The sequence below is a fragment of the Equus quagga genome, chromosome 11 (genome assembly GCF_021613505.1).
Source record: "Equus quagga isolate Etosha38 chromosome 11, UCLA_HA_Equagga_1.0, whole genome shotgun sequence".
Lineage (NCBI taxonomy): Eukaryota > Metazoa > Chordata > Mammalia > Perissodactyla > Equidae > Equus > Equus quagga.
In genome coordinates this window covers 27,088,213-27,108,870 of record NC_060277.1, presented here as the reverse complement: position 1 = coordinate 27,108,870, position 20,658 = coordinate 27,088,213, and the positions used below count along the sequence as shown (strand labels likewise).

The 20,658-nt window shown below is 43.9% G+C and overlaps 1 protein-coding gene across 4 annotated transcripts in view; it reads left to right on the top strand.

The window, feature by feature from the left end:
• The window catches only part of CRYBG1 (crystallin beta-gamma domain containing 1), a 186,416-nt gene that overhangs the window by 126,112 nt on the left and 39,646 nt on the right, over positions 1 to 20,658 (top strand). For all 4 annotated transcript variants that reach the window (XM_046675090.1, XM_046675091.1, XM_046675092.1 and 1 more), the window contains 4 exons: positions 8,127 to 9,691; positions 14,509 to 16,876; positions 19,526 to 19,573; positions 19,660 to 19,778. In XM_046675090.1, coding sequence (XP_046531046.1) covers positions 8,127 to 9,691; positions 14,509 to 16,876; positions 19,526 to 19,573; positions 19,660 to 19,778 — 4,100 coding nt within the window. The remainder of the gene's footprint in view (positions 1 to 8,126; positions 9,692 to 14,508; positions 16,877 to 19,525; positions 19,574 to 19,659; positions 19,779 to 20,658) is intronic.

Sequence of the window (20,658 nt, the reverse complement as noted above, 5' to 3'; positions counted from 1 at the left end):
GTATTTACAAAGTGTAGGCAAGGTTTTAAGAAAACCAAGAGAGAAGAAAGCTGCTTAAGCTTCAGAGTTCTGCATACACATGGCCTCTCCCTAAATCTGTAATTCATTGTTTTGTGTTCTTTTTCTTAAAGAAAGCTCTCAGAATTATATATGCTTCACGCCCCACAAAACCTGGTTCACCCCAAGCAAAGGCTAGTGAAGCACCCCCTGGCTAGCACCAGTTGAGACTCTTTTCATCCAGGCCTGAAGGGGCAGGAGGCGGAAGTAATTATGGGGATCCTGGAGAAGTGTAGCTGCAAGGGAGGGCTGCCTGACAGATGCAGAGTTGAGCCTGGCCACACCCCACCAGAGCCTAACAGGGAGAGGGAGAGATGGGGGAAAAATACCTTGACTTCACTCCAGTCCCTCCCTTTGATTTCCTGTCAGTTCCTTCCACTGGCTGAACTGACCCAAAGCCAAAGGGTAAGGGAGTCAGTTTCTATATTCCATCATGGTCAAGGGCCTGGGGCACAGAGAAGGCTGAGGAAGGGTGAGCAAACAGAGCTATCCAGCACACACTATTTACAGTCACCTGATTCTCCATAATAAGGGAGAGCTCTTCTGCTGTTTACTCAGTCGCATCCATTGTTGTGTTGTGATGCTGAGGAACAGGCCCACTACACAGGTATAACACACTGTCTGCAGTCAGTACATTCATAAAAGTGGTCCATAAATCATATTCTAGTAAATAAATTCTTATTTTTCTAGTGATATGATTTCAAATGGGAAAAATTCTGAGCTAACTTTTAGAAAGCCTGACTTGTGTCTTAGGAATATTATTTAGACTCTTTGGGCCATGGTTTGGCCTCTTTAAGGAGAAAATTCCGGCAGAAAGCAGACTCCCAGTAGTTATTAGTGGAATGAGTGAGTAAAAGATCCTACAATTCAAACATTCTATGATCTTATCTTTCTGATTGATCAAGTGTCAACGGCTTTAAACAATTAGGTTTCACTCTGTTTCTGTCAAACAGTAAACGACCTGAAGACAATTCTTACCTGGAACTGGGAGTCTACTTTTTAAAAGAAACTCTTTACTTCTTCATTAAACCCTCTGGAAGAGCGGAAAATACTTTTGGAATAATGAACATATAACTATTTCCTAAATTATGGCTTTCATAGTCAGTAATGTCTCTTTGTCAGGACACCGTTAAAAAAACAAAAACAGTCTGTCACTATTCTTTCATCCAATAGTGTACCTATGATTTTATACAACAGGACGTGATTGTCCTTGGCTTGAAGTGGCAGCATTAGAAAAAAACATAATTGAGGTTATAAGTAGAGAAGCACGTGTCACATGAAATTGAAAGGACAGAGAATAGATTTTAAAAAAAACAAGGAAATCAATAGTGAGCTGCAGAGATGGAGTGGGCATTGGGAGTGCTGACCAATATTAGAAACAGTGTAAGGGCAAGGAAGCACTCCAGCTCGGGAGAATGGGGACCAGTGACAGTGGAGAGAAAGGCTCTGAAAGTCTAATGTAAAGTATAATTGGTTGCACTGTATGAAATTATACCATAGATCAAAAATGGTTGAGTGTAGTAATTTCATATGCTTTTTTGTAAGAGGCCTGCTTATTACCAAACAGTGCTATAGTCTGTGGGTCATTTAGTGCAAGCCTTATTCTTCACTCATTGCAACAGCCCTGGAAGAAATCACTTTCATAGCACAGATGTAATAACAGAGGTCCATCGTTCTGTCTCCAGGATCATTAAGAAGTAGCTAAATTATATTTAGTATACTCTGAGGGAGGGAATTGTATAACATGCAAAAGAAAAATATTTATTTAAAAAGTTAAAATGAGAGCCAGCCCTGATGGTCTAGTGGTTAAAGTTCAGCGTGCCCTGCTTCAGTGGCCTAGGTTGGTTCCTGGGCGTGGAACCACACCACTCATCTGTCAGTGCCATGCTATGTTGGTGGCTCACACAGAAGAACCAGAAGAACTTACAGCTATACACAACTATGTACTGGGGCTTTGTGGAGTGGGGAAAGAAAGAAAAAAGGAGGAAGATTGGCAACAGATGTTAGCTTGGGGAGAATCTTTCCCTGCCAAAAAAAAAAAAGTTAAAATGAAAAGTTTCAGTGCTTAATAGGTCAAAGTTTCTTTGTGTGAACATTTCATTTCTTCTTTTGGATTTTTTTTTTGTGTGTGTTGTATGCATTTAGAGTGGACCGTATATATTAGTGCAAGTAATACCAAAAAGAAAAACACATAATGGAGCGATGAAGAGGAGAGCAGATCGTTTTAAATGCCAATTCCAGATCTAGGTCTGCAGTGTCAGGGATCCATATCTGGGTTCTCCCTTAAGTTTAACTTCACGTGTCTGTGGTTCTGAGACTCAGATGATATTCTATTGTACATTTATCGTGGGAAAATGTGATTTTAATTTTAATTCTAAAAGTCGTCAGCATGAATATCTTCAAAGTTGTAAGAAAAGAGTGATGTCTCCTTGTGAAAGTCTTTCTTGCTTTTTGTGTGTTTCTTTTTCTCGAAACCTAACTCAACATTAGATTTTCTATCCAGCTTTGACTATTTCTCTCTTTTTTTCCCCTCCCCCTCCCCACTCCCCATCTTTGTTCTTTAGTCATCACAAGGTTCAAAAGTATGTCTTGCTTTTATTGAACAGAATTTTCTAACCCTTGTTTTGACTTTCAAAAGTGAAGGGTGAAGTAGCTTAAATTCCTATATATTTTTTTTAAGATTGGCACCTGAGCTAACAACTGTTGCCAATCGTTTTTTTTTTTTTTTATTCTTCTCCCCAAAGCCCCCAAGTACACAGTTGTAGATTGTAGTTGTGAGTGCCTCTGTCTGTGCCACGTGGGACGCCACCCCAGCATGGCCTGAAGAGTGGTGCCATGTCTGCGCCCAGGATCGGAACTGGGGAAACCCTGGGCGGCCAAAGCGGAGTGCGCAAACGTAACCACTTGGCCATGGAGTCAGCCCAAAAATTCCTATATTTTTTAAGTCACACAACTAAAGCTGTTTTTAAAAAAATCTAATGTAGAAAAAAAGTCCCTCACCAATGCAAACACACATACACATGTGTTGTGAGCCTGAGGTATTATTAAAGTAACATGGCCCATCACATCATTCACTATAATGTCCATCGGACTCGCTCCCCATCACAGCTGAGCTCAAGTTAAGGAGCTGAGGTATCTTTCAGAAACCAACAAAGTGAGCACTTAGGAAATCACAAGTCTTTTCAGAAAAAGAGTTACTTTTGTACATCAATGACCACATTTTTGAAGGATGCACAGGTACACGTAAAAAGGTCTTGATCTGCTTTCTCGAGTCAGATGCAGGCTGGGAGCCAGCAATAAATTTGAAGAAATCAGTCTGTGCGTGACGAGCTGCCTCACCGGGCAGAATCCTCACCGGGGCAGGACAGAGCTGCAAATTCATGACCCCGCTACGTCTTGTGCAGAAAAGATTTCTATTCTGTTTTTGTTTTGTTTAGACTTAACCGTGTTTCTAGTTATCTCCAAGAATGGGTAACTCCCTTTTGAAAGGGAGGCGGGCTGTTACTAATTCTTTAGTAGCAGCAACTAATTTATGTCCACCTCTCGCTGTAAGTCCCTGTGCTCAGTGTTGGGAATGCACACAGGACATTTTCCTGCTCTTAAGGGGCTTATATTCCACTGGGCAACAAAAAGGTGGGAAACATATGAAAGACTTACTTGTAAACAGTATGTTAGTTACAGTTTCAAATAATATGCTCAACATATTTTTCTGCAACCTCTAAATGTGATTTCAGGTCAAGTACTTCAAAATTAAATGCAATGACTCCATGGGTAATCTGAAAAAAAAATGCAAAAAGGCACACGCACACACAGAAAGCACACTGTTTTGACCATATGTCTAGACATTTTGGTATATTCACCATTTGGTGGTATATTAACAATTTATCCTGTCTCTCCTGACCTTTTGCTCCCGACTAGTGGAGGAGATAGCAGAGATCTCTGAAATTATATATAACAGTACAGGGTAACTTTTACTAAGTTAGCTGCTGATAGTAGGTGCTGCCACACCAAGAAGTTTGAATATGGTTGAATACTGCTGGAATATGGTCTTGTCATAGACGCTTACACTCGTCCCTTCATGAGCCATAGTTAATGTTAGCCAATAAGAACGTTCTAAAACAGATCCCAGCACACAACCCATGGACCATTTCTACATACTCCTGCTGTAGACATGTCACCCAGTAGGGCATGGGTGACAGGAGGATTCCAAGCGCAGGCTCTGCACAGTGAGGTGGGCGGAAAGTACACGCTAATAAGCTAAATACAAAGGAGGTCCCGGGATTGCATGGCTCTGCTGTAGTCGGAGAACACCCAGTACCCTGAGAACCCTCAGTACCTTGCCCAGGCCCGGAGGAGAACCTGGGGAGGAGCCTGGGGGAGGAAGAAGAAGACTGATGGGCCCTCATGACCTCTTTTCAGAACACTCCCCTTCCTAACAGATAATCGTCAAGGTTGAGGGAGAAGGTGTCGGGGCTGTGGCCTCCCATCCTGGGTTTAGGACTCAAGCACAAAGCCTCCTACTGAAGAAGGCGCCAACTTCCACTCCGGACAACTCCCAGGCCATCTAGGTTTTCATTCTCTGTCTGCCATGCTCATTCTTCCTCTATGAACACTGGAAAGAAATAATCGTAGGCTGCAAAGAAATGTATGCCTTGTTTTAAGAAGGGGTGTTCCTTAAGGACGTGACTGTGGACTTTCCTCTGGAGGAATGGGGCATTCTGAACTCTGCTCAGAGGATCCTGCGTAGAGAAGTGATGCTGGAGACGCACCGGGACCTGGCTCCTTGCGGGGAAGACTGCAATCCCCTATAAATGAGGACTAGCCTTGTGAAATAACTTGGGGCCTCCATTGACTAAGAAATATGAACTGTGCAGCTGAGCCAGATGGATTGTGTTTCTGCTCTTTATTTCCCAGGGAAAATGCTCTATTTTTAAATCAACTTTATTAACATATTTTATATATAAAACACACCCATTTGAAGTGTACAGTTTGATGAGTTTGGAAAGATATGTACATGTGTATAACCCTCACCACAATCAAGATATAGAACATTGCCATCGCCCCCAAAGTTCCTCTGTGCCTCTTTCCAGTAACCCCTCCACCCCCTGTCCTGCCCTCAGGCAACCACTGATCTACTTTCCATGATTATAGATTAGATTTAAATTGTCTAGAATGTCATATAAATGGAACCACACGGTATGAAACCTCTTGAGTCTGGCTTCCTCCATTTAGCATAATGCTTTTGAGATTCATCCATGTCGTTACATGTTTCTGAAGTTCAGTCCCTTTTATTGCTGAGTAGTATTCTGTTGTATGGATGTAGCACAATTTGTTTATCCATTCCCCAACTGATGGACATTTGTTTCCAGTTTTTGATTATTATGAATGAAGCTGCTGCGAACATTCATGTATAAACAAACAAAACTCTGGAATTTTCCAAAGTTCAACAGACAGAGCAGCCTGGCAGATGATGAACTGGTTACCTCTCTGGGGGGAGGATGAGTCAAGTGGTTGATGAGGCTGAGTTACCGAGAGCAACTGGTTTTATAAAAAGCAGCTATAGCCAAAAATGAAAAAATGCCTAACTGAGCAGAGAGGACTGCTGATCAGGCAGCTTTCAACCTCATGGGAAAAATGGGTTGCAACATCCTTGGCAAGACAGTCTAATACACTTGGTTGTTTTCTTTAGACACAGGCTAGAATTTAGCCAACAGACTCAAACCTATTTTTTTGGCTACTTCAGGATATGTTTGAAGGCCTGTCCAGGCAACAGAGACAAAGAACTCCATCTCCAGAGTTAGAAAGACTACTGGCTGTGGGACCTGGGCAGGGATAAGTAACCTTGGCAAATGGGCATAAAACCACTACCTACCTTAAGGGCTGTCTCTGATGAGAATCTATGTAAATCACTTAGCAAGTGTCTAGCATATAAAGAGGTCTCAGTAAGCATGAATTAATATGATAAAAAATCATGTAATACCATTGACTCATAGTAAAAGAGTCCAAATATACTCCTTAGAAAGTTTGAATATTTTAATCTATTTTTTCTTAAATTACACTGTGAATTCTTCCTATATTATTTATATAGCCATTGAAGAATTGAATTATTAATCAAAACCTGGTTAGATTTTAGAAGCATATTGACTCAGTCACCAAAGTTCCCAGCAGCTGCAGTGCTGGGCCACTTCTTCATCCAGCAACTGGCTGGTTCCACATCTCCCACCAGGTGCTTCTCAAACCAGAAGAATCGCCTCTGGATTTTGTCAGTAAAGCTGCTTCATGAGCAGGAGCTGATTCTGTGGGTGTGTGGCTTGGGATCTATTCCTCTGGGCTGACTCTGGCTCAGGGGGACCCCCCGCACCTCCATATCCTCTACAAAGAGGTTCCTGGGGTGGAGTCGGAGGACGAGTTGGAAGCTGAGGACCTGGGTTTGAATCCTGACTTCATTGCCCCTACCTACTGCCAACACACACGTTAAGTCTCTTCGCCGTCTGAGCTTTGCTTTCCTCATTTCTTTCTCCTGAGGTAAACAGCATTTACCTCACTAGGCTGTCGCAGAATTACATGATGTTACAGTGCCAGGACAGTCTCAATCACTGCCTGCTGACCCTGTTAATTCCATGCTTTATCTTACAGTCTTTCCTTTTTCCCACCGTCACCAGACAACTGGCTGCATATAACTCAACTGAAATGGGGCTGCTTTAAAGAGTGATTCAGGACCTTCCCTGTAAACACTTAATATTGTAAAAATGTCCTGAATGATCACCTTCCAAGAAAGAGGGGCTCTTTTCTGCTGCACAGGGGCTCAAGCCAGCTCTCCTGGGTTTTAAGTAGAAGAGTTAATTCTTGAGTTCCTGTAGCCACACGTGTGGGCTTGGGTTCAGTGGGGTCGTTACCCAGAATACGCATCCCTCCTCTAGCAGCCCAGGCTGGGCTCGCTCGCGCTCCCTCCTTCCCCAGGCCGGCCTCCCCGTGTCATGCGGGCCCCGGGCCCCACTCCACCGTCCGGCGCCCATGGGCGGGTTTGTTGTGACTGATTTGTTCTGAGCGCCCTCCTGGCTTCCGGCGCGGGCTCCCAGGTGCCGGCCGTTCTACTCCAGGCTGGGAGAGGCGCAGGCCTTTCCCCTACCCGGGGCCCAGGCGGATCACCGCAGGCGGCCCGGGCCCCCTCCCACGGTGGGTGGTTCCCGGGACTCCCGCCTGTGCGCGCCCGGAGCCCAGCCTGGCGGAGAGGGACCGGCCCCGGGCAGAGCCCCGCGTGCTTGCGTCCGCCCGCGCCTCTCCGGCCGGATGGGGGGGATGTGTGAGGGCGGTGGCCCTCCTTCCCCGCCCGCCCCCCTCCGTCGCCCTCCTAGGGGCCCCCGCGGGGAAAGCCCCTCGGGTGCGCGCGGGAGCGGCCGCAGGCGCTCGGCGGGGACGCGCGGGCGTTTGAATGCCCGCGAGCTCCTCTCATTGGAGGAGCGCAGGCCCCGCCCGCCGCGAGCCGGGGGCGGGCCAGGGGCGGGGCCCAGGTGCTCTGTTCCTCCTTGCCTGAAGGTTTTCCCGTGCAATTCTGTTGAACCCAGGTGGCTTCTCATTGTTCTAGAGAAGACTGTTTTTTTCCTCGTCCTCCTTTCCTCCTACAAAAAGAAACGGCGCTATTTCAGAAAAAATTCGCCTTAAATACTTTAGTGTGTTTACTGCTGCCCTATAGCCACGCATGGCTGTTTTGAAATTGCGTCTTTATAGAGGAAGGAGGTAAAAAGGAAAGGCTAGAGAGACCTGGGAATTGTTTATTTTGTATAAGTGGTTATTTCGACCCTCTGAATTTTCCTTTATCATTTTCTTCCTAAATTATAGTCAAAGGAAATGTTATTCTAAGTAGCACCAAACATAGATGGTGTTTGAGAAAAATTCAAAAGGTAAAATCAGAGTGTATTTTGTAGGAAGGAATGTCACAAAAACACAGCTCTCATTTTCAATCACAACCTCTGGCCTATTATCATTTTGGCTTGAAGTTCCTACTTACTGCTAAGAGGAAAAAAACTGGGTCCTCATATTTTCTCTCCCCGTCCCCTTTTATTTTTCAGTCCAGAGCACAACCACCAGAAGAGAACAAAAGGAAGCCAGTTTTGGGGAAACTTGGCAACCTGTTCACGGCAGGAAGGAGAAGGAACACCAGAAACGGGTTAGAGAGTCCCACCAGCTCCAATGCCGGATCAGTCTCTCCCAAGGATGTAACCGCTTGCAAACTCCCGGAAAGAGAGAACGAGAAGAGTAAATCTCAGGGCAGCCAACCGGAGCAGACAGACACACGCGAGGAGAGCTTCCCCCGGGAGAAGCCCCAGGGGCCGGAGGGCGAGCCGGCCGCCCCCCCTGACGCCGCGCTGTGCCCCCGCTCGAGCAGCCATGCAGCGGCAGCGGCTGTGTCTCAGTGCCCCGAGAGTGATTCACCCCAATTAGAACCTCTGGAGGCAGAGGGAGAGACTCTCCCAGATGCCACCACCGCTGCCAAGCAGCTGCATTCCTCACTAGAGCATTCCTCCAGGCAAGAGAGCGCAGAGACGCTCGCCCGCAGTCCGGGGGAGGACGCTTCGCCCGGCGCTGGCTGCGAACAGGAGGCAGCCCAGGCTGCGAGGGGGGTGCCGGGGTCGGGACAAGCCCCCCGCGTGTGTGCCGAAGGAGGCCCTCTGGAGCCCCAAGGCGCGTGCAGCCAGCCCCCCGAGGACGCATCTGCTCCGCCAGGGGACCCTCCCGCCGAGGGCGCAGAGGACTGGGCGAGCGCGGCGCAGGCAAACGGTCCAGCCGGGCCCCAAGGGCGAGACCGCCGGCCCGGCGAGCGCGTCCAGCCCTGCAAAGTGTTAAAGTTGGACATCTACTTGAGGAAGACTGAGGTGGTGCAGGAGGACGAGGCGGCCGTGGGTGCTCCCGGGGCAGAGGATTGCAGCGACTCCGACGACATGGAGAGGAGGTCAGGCGGCCGCCGGTCGGGGAGGCGGAGGAGGTCGCAGAGGTCCACCGACTCCCCGGGCGCAGACACGGCGCTGCCCCACTGCACGGCGAGGGACGACGCGGTGTTCGACGACGAGGTGGCGCCACACGCGGCCGCCGAGAACGTCGCCGCGGAAAAGAAAGTGAAATCTCCGCGGGCGGCCCCCGACGGGGGCGTTGCCGCCGCTGCGAGCCCGGAGTCCAAGCCCGGCCCCGGCCCCAAAGGGCAGCCGCGAGGGGAGTCGGACCGGAGCAGACAGCCGCCGCCGGCCTCGTCCCCCACCAAGAGGAGGGGCAGGAGCCGCGTCCCCGAGCCCGCGCCCACCCCGGCCGCCGGCGGCTCGCGACCTTTCGCCAAGGAGTCTCCACCCAAGAGGGCGCCCGCGCCCGCGCCCGGCCCGGCCGCCAAGGGCGCCCCCGGGGAGAGCGGGGAGGAGGCGGCCCGGGTCGTCCCCCGCGAGCTCACGGTCAAGAGCAGCTCGCTGCTGCCGGAGATCAAGGCCGAGCACAAGAGGGGCCCGCTCCTCAACCACTTCGACGGCCGGGGGGAAGGAAGTCGAAGCCGAGAGCTGAGCAGATTGGCCGGAGGTTCGGACCCCGACGGCTCCAAGCCCAGGAACCATCTCGGTGCCGGCCGATCGACAGTGACCACTAAAGTGACCCTGTAAGTCAATGCCGAATCAGGCCGGGCTGAGCTGCTGTCCGCAGACGTGCTGGGTGGCCGCTCCGAGGGGCTCCGGGTCTTTGCATCTGTGCAAGGATTCCTTGTGCACTGGCCGTTCTCCTCCGCGCTGAAATTAAGATAAGAGGCTGGCAGGTGAACACAGTTTAGGTTTAAAATGATGACACATTCAGGAGCTTAGTTGGTTGTTAATTTCTGTTTTTAATAGAAGGTTTAAGTTCAGTCGATGTAAAAGTGAGATCTCTCTTGATGCTCCACGTTTAGGTAAATAACAGAGGGAAGACTGCATGGCTTGACAGGAGTGAATTCTATTCTTTATGCAAAATGCACACTGGCATTCCTGGATAGGACATTCCTAAAACACAGAGGCAGTGAATTTGAAAACAGGGAGCAAACACTGATATGATCAGTATGACCCAGTCTCTTTGACACGTGTGAGTTTAAGAGAATTCACAGAAACTTTTATGGGACTTAGTGCATTATTGGCCTACAGCTTTAAAAAAAAAATCTCTAATACAGGTATCTTAGTTGCTTCTTCCCCTTTATAATGTTAGGGGGTCTGGTGATATTTTTGCCCCCAGGTTGAAAAATAATTTTGAGACTGAAATGAAGAAAGATCAGTGTTCTTACTGGGAGACTATTTGCTAAGTGAAAAGGACACATTAGAAAGATCAAGTTCAACAACAGCCTGTGACTCCTTATTGTTAAGTTGACTGATCTTTCAAATGTTTACTGAGTACCTACTGTGCATAGTGTTGGGCTAGGAACTATGGGAAAAAATCACAGCTATGACTCAGTATATTGCCCTTGAAAGGTTTATGGCCCAGTCTGGCACACAGGGTGCAGAGAAGTAATAATATGAGGTGATATCTGATTAAACTGCCCAATGGATGTTACCACCCATAAGGACCAGGGCCGTGCAAAGGAGGAATTGTGCCTTGATGATAAATGTGATTTGTACAGGTCTTCAGAATGGTGGGGGAGGGGGCACTCTGTAAAACTCTTAAGATCCTCCCCCAGGCCCCACTCTCACTCCTCATCTCCCAGTCAGCGCATGTGAAAAATAAATAAACTGCTTAAGTTTTTTCTATATTCACACATTTCTTAAAAGAGTTGGTAATGTTGCAACGTTATCATTGTTAAACCACATGGTTTCATTCTATGTGAATTCTTGGATAAGTAAGCTTTAGGGTAGGAGGTCTGCTTGGTCAACACTGGAGAGGAAAATCTGCTTAATGAATAACTTGAGCTACCTGACCAGCTGCCAACCTGGAGATCTTTGACAGAGTCAGCTGTTTACTTTGTAACGGCAGCGTTGGAGAAATTACCTGAGTGAATGATGCTCATTATTTGTAGAAGGCCAGTGTGAACATTCAGACCTCCTCCGTGTGAGCGGAGAGAAGCGTTGCAGTGTACCTGATTAAGGATGCTTGCCTGGTCTTCCAATCGAAAGACAGAGTGGAAAAACCAGAAATGTTACACTGTTAAGGAGTAGGGTAAACAAACCTTGGGGAGAGGATCTCACAATGAAACGCTTCTTCATGCGCTGCTTCCTGTAATAGGAACAAATCAAATGCCTTTTTCTCAGTACTGATTATTTTCCACCTAAAATTTTTCCTTTGCTAGACACTGAGTTTATTTAATTTTGTTTCTGCAAGGCCTTGCACTTGGTGACTAGGCAACGATTGAAATGGAAAATTAATAATTCTTTCTAGTCCTTTCACTCATGTCTGTCTGACTGATGGATTTTTTCAGACCCTGTAATTTTTCCTCTGGTTGGATTTCAAGTTAAGATGTTACTCAGGTTATTTTTAAAAACAATTTGAGTCTGAAGTTTTAGAGTTAAAACTATTTTATGTTCTCTGAAAAATGATGATGATGAAGCAGCATACTTCTTGATGCTGTTGGAAAAATTGTCTTCGGTTCTCTCCCGAGTATTGAATGTTGAGATTCTTAAAATGGTATGTTTAGGATAAGGAGAATTTTCCTCTCATATTATAGCCATGGCTTTTTAGGCTCCAGATTATTTTCTCCTCTCACACTGTAATGAAGGCATTACAACATGAATTATAGGAGCCTTCCTTTTAATTAGTTTGAACTGGGTTAATTGTAGTGACTCTTGGTAGCAGAACTTAATAGCACAGAAAGTTAGGTTGTAAAACGTATTTTGATCTTGGTGTACATCTTTAATGTGCAGACGTGTGTTCCTGTCCTTAAGGTAGCTCGTTGGCTAACCTGGAGCATATTCCATTTACATTTTAAGATATACCTTGATGTCTGACTGTTCCTTGAGCTGATTAGTGAGAATTTCTTAAACGTATATTCCTGGCATACCATTAACTGATGGCATTTGTAAGCTCTCTCTATTTCTAATCATCTCACTGGTTTTAGAATTTAATCTTTAAGGAAGTACTTATAAGTTAATTTTGCTTTTAAATTTAAGTCTTCTCATTTTATCCAGAAGGATAAGTTGTCTCACCCAAAGTCAGACTGCCTGTTCCCTCAAAAGTCTCCACAGGCCTAACCTTCTCTTTTTTTTTTTTTTTTTGAGGAAGATTAGCCCTGAGCTAACTGCTGCCAATCCTCTTCTTTTTGCTGAGGAAGGCTGGCCCTGAGCTAACATCATGCCCATCTTCCTCTACTTTATATGTGGGACGCCTACCACTGCATGGCTTTTGCCAAGCAGTGCCATGTCCACACCCAGGATCCAAACCGGCGAAGCCTGGGCCACCGAAACGGAATGTGCGCACTTAACCGCTGCGCCACCAGGCCGGCCCCTAGGCCCAACCTTCTCTAAGGGCAGTGGGGCCATGCGGGAGAAGCACCCAATGTCCATGCTTCTCCACTTTGTGTTCTCATTATTGAGGTGGCCTCCAAAGGATGATTACTTTATCTTATTGATCTCATGATAATTCATTGACTCTTTGAATCATAAAGCTGGAAAGAAGCAGAGGAGGTCACTGAGGCGAGTCTAACCTGACCCTTCCTGGGGAAGCAGAATAGTGGAGTGGTCGGGAGCATGGCATCTGAAACCAGAACACCTGGCTTCAAATGATGGCTCTGTCTCTTCCTAGCTGTGTGGCTTCAGGCAAATCACTTAGCTTCTCTAGGCCTCAACTTCCTCATCTTAAAAGAGACTGTGTAGACCTATACATTAGGCCAGCCAGAGAAAGTGTTTCTTAAGTCCTTGGCAATCAGTGAATATTAGTGGTTGTTATCTCTTCCATTTTATAAAGCATTAGACCAATGGTTTAGACATTTTTGTTTTTGCTTTTAGCTGTGGAGTCTGTTCTTCTAGGAAAGCTTGTATAGAAGTGATGTATAAAACAGAAGTAGGAGCGATTCTGGTTGAAAGGAGGGTGGCTGGCCCACAGCCCCATCCCTCAGTCTCTGCTGTCCCCAACTGCAGCCCTTGGAGAGAACTCCAAGGATTCCTTCAACCTTAACTTAGGGGGAGTGGGACCAACTCTGCTCTAAACTGTCTAGTTTTGTTTTTGTTTTTTATAGATAGAGAAGGTAGAGTCCAGAGAGTTAAAGTAACTTGACCAAGTTCACACAGATAATTGGTGTAAGAGCCAGGACCAGAGTCAGCTAATGCCAAACAGAGAACATTTTATTTCTCAGAAAGAAAACAGTGTGTACATCCAGAGACTTACGATTTCCATTAGGGGGCAATTGTACCCAAGAAATGTGAGAGAGACAGGGGAGACTCTCTTTGCACCCAAAATGGTGATAAAACCAATTGAGTAATTGATTAACAAATTATGGTACATCCATATGATGGACTTTTATGCAGACATTATGAAAACTTCTCAAATAAATGTTTTAGTATTGAAATATGTTAAAAATGTTAAATATAAGGTTAAGTAATCTTTTTTTAAAGGCAAGATAGCAAACTCTATGAACAGAATCTCAGTTCTACTAAAAATATTTCACTAGGCATACAAAAAGACTAGAAGTATACTAAAATGTTATCAGGGATACTGTTTGAGTGATGGGATTATGAGTGATTTTTCATTTTTATATTTTCCAAATGTCCTATAGTGTACACACTTATATAATCAGAGAAAAATTTTATGGGGAAAGGATGAAGGGAATAAAATATCCAAAGAGGTAAATAATAGATAAATATTTTTTATAATCTAGGCTTTTGAAATAATGTAAGAAAAAGTTATGATGGGGGCCAGCCCCATGGCATAGAGGTTAAGTTCAGCACACTCCACTTTGGCGTCCCGGGGTTTGAGGGTTTGGATCCCAGGTATGGACTTACACTGCTGGTCAGCCATGCTATGGTGGTGACTCACATACAAAAAAAAAAAAAAATAGAGGAAGATTGGCACAGATGTTAGCTCAGGGCTAAACTTCCTCAAGCAAAAAAAAAAAAAAGTTTATGATAAAATAAAAAATACACAATTGATGTTTGGGGCAATCATTTACATGTTTAAAGAATGGAAGTGCATTAAATATTCAAATTTGTTCTAATGTTCTTCAGGCCCTAAGATGTCTCCCAACTCAAATGCTAAGCACTAAGCTTACATACTGTATGTACTTGACAAACTTGTTACCCTCCCACGTCTAGACTTTCTTAGCTACATGATTTTCTCATCCTTCGTACAGAAGCAAAACATCCATTAAAAATAGTTGATGGTGTATTTAGAATTGTTTAAAAATCGTTTCATAAAAAAACAATTGTTATATACCAGAAAGATGTTGGTTCTTCATAGTTCTATTTTAAATTGGTACATTCACTTTTTAAAAAACTAGGTCAATAACTTTATCTTATTGCTTTATTCTTGCAGCCCTGCCAAGCCCAAACATGTGGAACTAAATCTTAAAACCGCTAAGAATCTTGACAGTTTGGGAAATGAGCATAATCCATTTAGCCAGCCAGTTCATAAAGGAAACACTGCCTCTAAAATCTCCTTATTCGAAAACAAACGGGTGAACAGTAGCCCAAGAAACGCTGACATTCGAGGCACCAGGAACACTGCTGCCTCTAATAAAACATTTGTTGGGAGAGCAAAGCTGAATTTAGCCAAAAAACCCAAGGAAATGGAGCAAGTTGAAAAGAAAGTCGTACCAAATAGTCACCAGAATGGGGTGCTGGTGAAGGAAACCTCTGCAGAAACCAAAGTTACTCTCCACGAAGAGGAGATCTTGCCGTCGACCGAGAGTCCCAGTGTAAGAGGAATGGAAGGCGAGCCCGCCGAGGGTCTGCCTCTTGGTTCTCAGCTTAGCCAAGATGATAAAGCTGATGTGCAAACAGATGCTGGCTGCCCCTCTGAACCAGTGGTTACTGCTCTGATTCCTGATAAGGACCACAAGCTCTTAGGAGAGGATCAGGCAAAGGCTGCCGACAGCCAAAGACTTGTACTTGAAAATATGACTGATACAGCACAAGACATCCCCGCCATTCTTGATACCAAAGATTCACCTCCAACAGCCACACCAAAGCTACAGGATACATTTTCTGACTCACAGCCCCCAGCTGAGTCATCTAATGGGGCTTCTCTTTCACTGCCTGCACCCATTCCTGTGGATGTTCCCAAAGATGCCTGTGCTCCAGCTCCCATAAGCAATTTTCCATGCACTGATCTAAAAGTGTCAGAAAACCATAATGGGAGTATTTTGCCTGTGTCTCATCAGAATAATGAGAAAACGCCCTACTCTGAACTTGCAGGAGAAGGAGGAGGAGGAGAATCAAGCCCTCCTTTGTCTACAGAGCACAGCCCAGAAACTGTGGGAAATGAATGTCCATCCAAGGTCCTTGTCCAGGATAAGCCCTTCGTGCTCCCTGTGGAGAGCACCCAGGATGTCAGCTCCCAGATCACCTCAGATGGCTCTGAAGTTAGAGAAGTGCAGTTGCCAAGTTGTCACAATAATGAACTTGAAGTGGTTTCCGTTGCAAGCTGTGCTCCCCAGAAAGAGGAAGAACCAGGCAATAAGAGCACAGCACCCACACACGTTGACTGCAAAGAGGAACATGTAGCCAAATCTGGCCCAGAAGTCATGCGGCCAGAATCCGAGAAAACTCTGCCTATCCAGGCTCAAGGTCAGGGCGACAGAAAACCCCTGAAGGCTGAATCCAGCCCCACCAACTCCCCCGGCAGCAGGAATCATTTAGAAACCCCTCAAAGACCAGATCAAAATGTTGTAAACGGCCAGGACAGCCCTGCCAGCCTTTTGAACATTTCTGCTGGTAGCGATGATAGTGTATTTGATTCTTCTTCTGATATGGAGAAATTCACTGAAATCATAAAAAAGATGGACAGCACAGTTTGTATGCCCCAGAAGAAAAAGAAGGCCAGGGTGCCCAACTCTCCTGCCCCTCACTTTGCTATGCCTCCTATTCACGAGGACAATTTAGAAAAGGTGTTTGACCCCAATGTATTTACCTTTGGTTTGGGGAAGAAAAAGGAAAGCCAGCCAGAAATGTCACCGGCTTTACAGTTGATGCAGAACCTTGACCCCAAATCCAAACTGAGGCCCAAACGTACGTCCGCTGAACAGAGTGTCCTCTTCAAGTCCTTGCATACTCACATGAATGGGAAAGATGAACCTCTGGCCACTCCAGAGGTAAATGACAAAGAGAGCAAGGATGTCACAAATGGTGGAGTTAAGAGATCTAGGCTAGAAAAAAGTGCACTTTTCTCAAGCATGTTATCTTCTTTACCACAAGACAAAATCTTTTCTCCCTCTGTAACGTCAGTCAATACTATGACCACAGCGTTCAGCACTTCTCAGAGCAGTTCTCTTTCTCGGTCTTCCGTGTTAGAGCCTGTGGCCGAGGGTGCCCCGCCCTGTGGTTCAGACAAAGATCAGCCAAACCTTCCACCCAACAGCTTAAAGGTCTTCAATTTCAACTCGTCAAATACATCTCATTCGGGTTTGAAAAGTCCAAGCTACATGGAAAAATACCTGCAAAAAGAGGAAACCAAAAAAGATCTGGATTCACGAAGTAACCTTCAGCTACCAGAAACTAAATTTTCTGAATTTTCAAAACTGAAGAACAATGATGATATGGAAAAGACTAATCACATTGAAAGTGTTCTTAAATCGAACTTGCCGACCTATGGAAACAATGACACAGACTTCATGGGTCTTTTCAAATCCAGCCTGTTTGACCCAAACATTTCTTTTTCTGGAATGTCATTATCAGATGCAACTGTAAGTAGCAACATATCATCACTTATTTGGGGTGTTTTAAAGTCAGAGGAGAAAGGCATGATGAGCAATTCATGTTATTCTTTTAAAAATGGTTATGCTCGTGTAAAATAGTTTTCACTCATCACATATTTGAAAACCTACTATGTGCAAGGGACTGTTAGGGCCCAAGAAAAAAGGTACTAAGATTCTGTTCTTGGGTCATTTGTAGTCTAGCAGGCAAAACAAGCTACACATATTTTAAAGTACTTGTGAATTTATATGTTGTTTTATGAAAGGTATAGATAAGGTGCCTTGAGAGTTCAGAGACAGACAAGATATGTTTTCTTACCTAGTTCTGCATAAAAATGCCCAAGGCTTGGGATGCTTAGAACTTTGAGGAATGGGGAAGCAGTTTCCTTTATTTGGAAAAGCCCCGCCAAGGAATCTTATTCCTTCTCTTGTGCTGTGAGATTTGCTCTTTTTTCCTCTAAGTAGCAATAAATGTTTATCTCATGCAGTTGAGAAAGTATTTTCTCTTAATTTGGAATTAGTGTTCATCAGGGAAATATTTTTCCCTGCAGAGCTGTTGGGGAGTAAAGAATTCTGGTCTCCATTGGATCTTTCCTTTAATATTGTGGAGAGGTCAGCAAAATGTGATTTGAGAAACAATTATGATTTCTCCATCTTCTTTTATCTGACTGCCAGAAGTTGTTTTCTTGACTTGGTTTTTAATGTGAATTTGTGCCTTTCTGTTACCAAGCTTGATACTCAAGTTGAGGGAGGACAATGAAAGAGGAAGGCAGAATATAAGCTTAGAGGTCAGCTCAGCTAAGCCCAGAAACAGGAGTAGGCCTCTCTATTCCTACTGACCACTCCATGAACCAGACTATCTGGCAGGTGTAAACCATCATCCAACATGGTTTATCCAGGCAGAAAATCTCTGCACCCTTCCTCATTTGTACAAAGCACTGCAGTGTGTTTTAATTCGTTGTATTGACTTTTGCTACAAGCCTGTCATAAGATGTCATTTTGGAAGCTCTTTCAAAATGTATAGTTGGGTTTCCAGTCGAGGCTCAGATCGCTCTTTTAAAAAGTTTTCAAACTTTTTGGTTTGAGGACACTTTTATATTTAAAAATCCTTGAGGACCCCAAAGAGCTTTTGTTCATATGGGTTATGCCTATTGGAATGTGTTATGTTAGAAATTAACACTGAGAAAATTTAAAACAATATACAAGTGCATATTCCCTTAGCCATCAGAGCAATAATATCATCACATGTCATGGACTCTCTGGAAAATTCCACTCTACACTTGTGAGAGAAGGACAGTGAAAAAGGCAAATAACCTCTTCTTATTGTGAAAATAGTTTTGACCTCATAGACTCCCTGAAAGGGTCTTGGAGACCCTTCATGGGCTTCTGGACCACGCTTTGAGAACCACTGCTGTATATAAACAAAATGGAATTGGCCTGTAGTACTCAGAAATCATAAGATTTTTAAGTATTTCTCTCAAGCACAAAATTTCCACTTGTCCGCTTCCCATTCATTACGGTCTTATTCTCTTTTTAATCATTCTTAGAGCGCTTCTCTTATTTGACAACAATGTGATGAGTCTGACAACAGCGTATACAATTTCCCAGTGGAATCCCTTGAAAAACCAAGCCAAGTGGAGTGAAAAGGAGAAACAAAGTGCTTTATACTTTCTTTAGGCCTTTTTATGATTATAAAAAATTTTTTTTGATTTTCTTTAGGTCTTGGACTTTGTTGACTATACTGCATTTTGTTTTAAATGTCAGGCTTTTTCTTCAGCTTATCTACTCATAATGTGTGTATACAAATAAGTATATGCCATTTTGGTTTCTAATAATGCTCCCCAAGGCCGTCTGTGGTCTTTCGGCATGTTCCGATCTGGTATGATTTAGGAGCCATCAGATCAAAGGCAGTTCTTGGAATAGGCATCCTGGTCACCATTAAAAGTAGTGATGTTTTACAGTATTTTTACATGGATAATTACTATTTTTATTATCTCATGCATTTCTGGTTTTACTGGTCTTGTCAGATGGTCTTGAAAATGGTTAGTCTTGGAGCCATATAAAAACGTATTTTGTCCATCAAAAAGGGAGTGATTAAATAAACCATTTGCTGTGTACGTTCTGAAATATACCTTATGCACTTTTTTATTTAGACTAGTCATTGTTATGTGATGGTAGATGTTACTATGAAAAAACATACTGATAGATTCAGATAAGGTGTGTCCATGAACACATAAAATTGATTCAGTTCATTCTAGATAAGTGATTAATACATTCTAAATTCTCTATTTATTGCGATTATACTGAGATTGAATGATAATCTCTTAGTTGAGTTCTTGTTCTGTGAACTGATGTAAAACATATGTCTGACTCTTGGGCCCTGGAGTTTCTAGGTGGATAGAAATATCCCAGACATTTAAATGAGGAGAAATTGAAATGGCAAATTCAGTTAGAGGAAAAAAAGCTCTTAATAGTATAGACTCAAAGAGAGCTTTCATACATCTTTGGCATAGATCAAGTGGACATGTTTCAAAGTTGATAAATTCTGAGGCAAATGCCATTTTAAAGGATCACGGAGGAGAAAAGAGGGCTGTTCCACAAGGGTAATTATTTGTTGTGTTTTTGTTCATCTTGTTACAGACACTCAGAGGAAGTGTCCAAAATAAAATCAATCCCCGACCTGGAAAGGTAAGATTATTTTCTGTTTCTAGTCTAGATCTTATTTGGTCTGGGAATCTGTGCTGACACGTGCCACCCCTCTCGTTTTCCCGCAGGTGGTGATATTTAGTGAACCCGAGGTCTCTGAGGCGTGCATCGAGGTTTTCAGTGACATGCAGGATTGCAGCTCCTGGAGCCTCTCCCCCGTCATCCTCGTAAAAGTCGTCAGAGGATGGTAAGAATGGCGCTTTGAGCCCCTGACCTATAGGGTCTGTGTTTTACGCTTTTTTAATTACCTTCTTGGTATTTAGTACTTATTTAAAATTAAGCCCTTAGCAATGTGAAAGGCAGAAAATACTAGTCACAGTGAGTATTAAAAGGAATTTATATCTAAGAAATACGGTTTTCAATCATGTTTCTGATTATAGGAGTGACACATGTTTATGCTAGAAAAATCAGAAAAGTGCAGCGGTACAGGTTTCTTTTTCCCATGTATCTCCACATAACATGGGTTTGGACTGACGAATACCAGAGTCCGTAGTATGCTTTTGGTTTATGAATTTTCAGTGAGGTTGGTAAGAATTGCACTAGAAATGTTGATAGGCCATGCGCTAGTCATGTGGATAGAATTTTAAAACATCTGTAAGAAAAAACATCTTTGCTAACTTTTTTATGACAGTTCAGTGAAGGACTAACCTAAAATTTATTTTCCAACTTTTCGACAACAGATGGTTTTGGGTAAGTAAAGAAACTGGTGAAAAAATTATTCTACCAGCTTAATTGCTTCGAGGAAATACACAGGAAGTTGAATAAAGAAAAGCACTTGTGAAAAAATCACTTACCGGGCATAAATACTTTGTTACCTATTTATAAACTTGCTTGAAAGAAAGAGGGTAGGACTGTAGACATTTAAGGTTTAAAAAATTGGTAAGCTTTGCTTTTCTTCTCAATTTGATCAATATGCAGCATCTTATTAGGTTTTAGATATTTTAATATATTTTTCTATATACTCAACATATTCATTAGAAAAATAGAATTAGCTTTTGTTCTTAAATTTGAAGACTGAAATTACACCAAAAACAAGCTTTGTGTAACAGTTTTGTTTTTAATAGAAT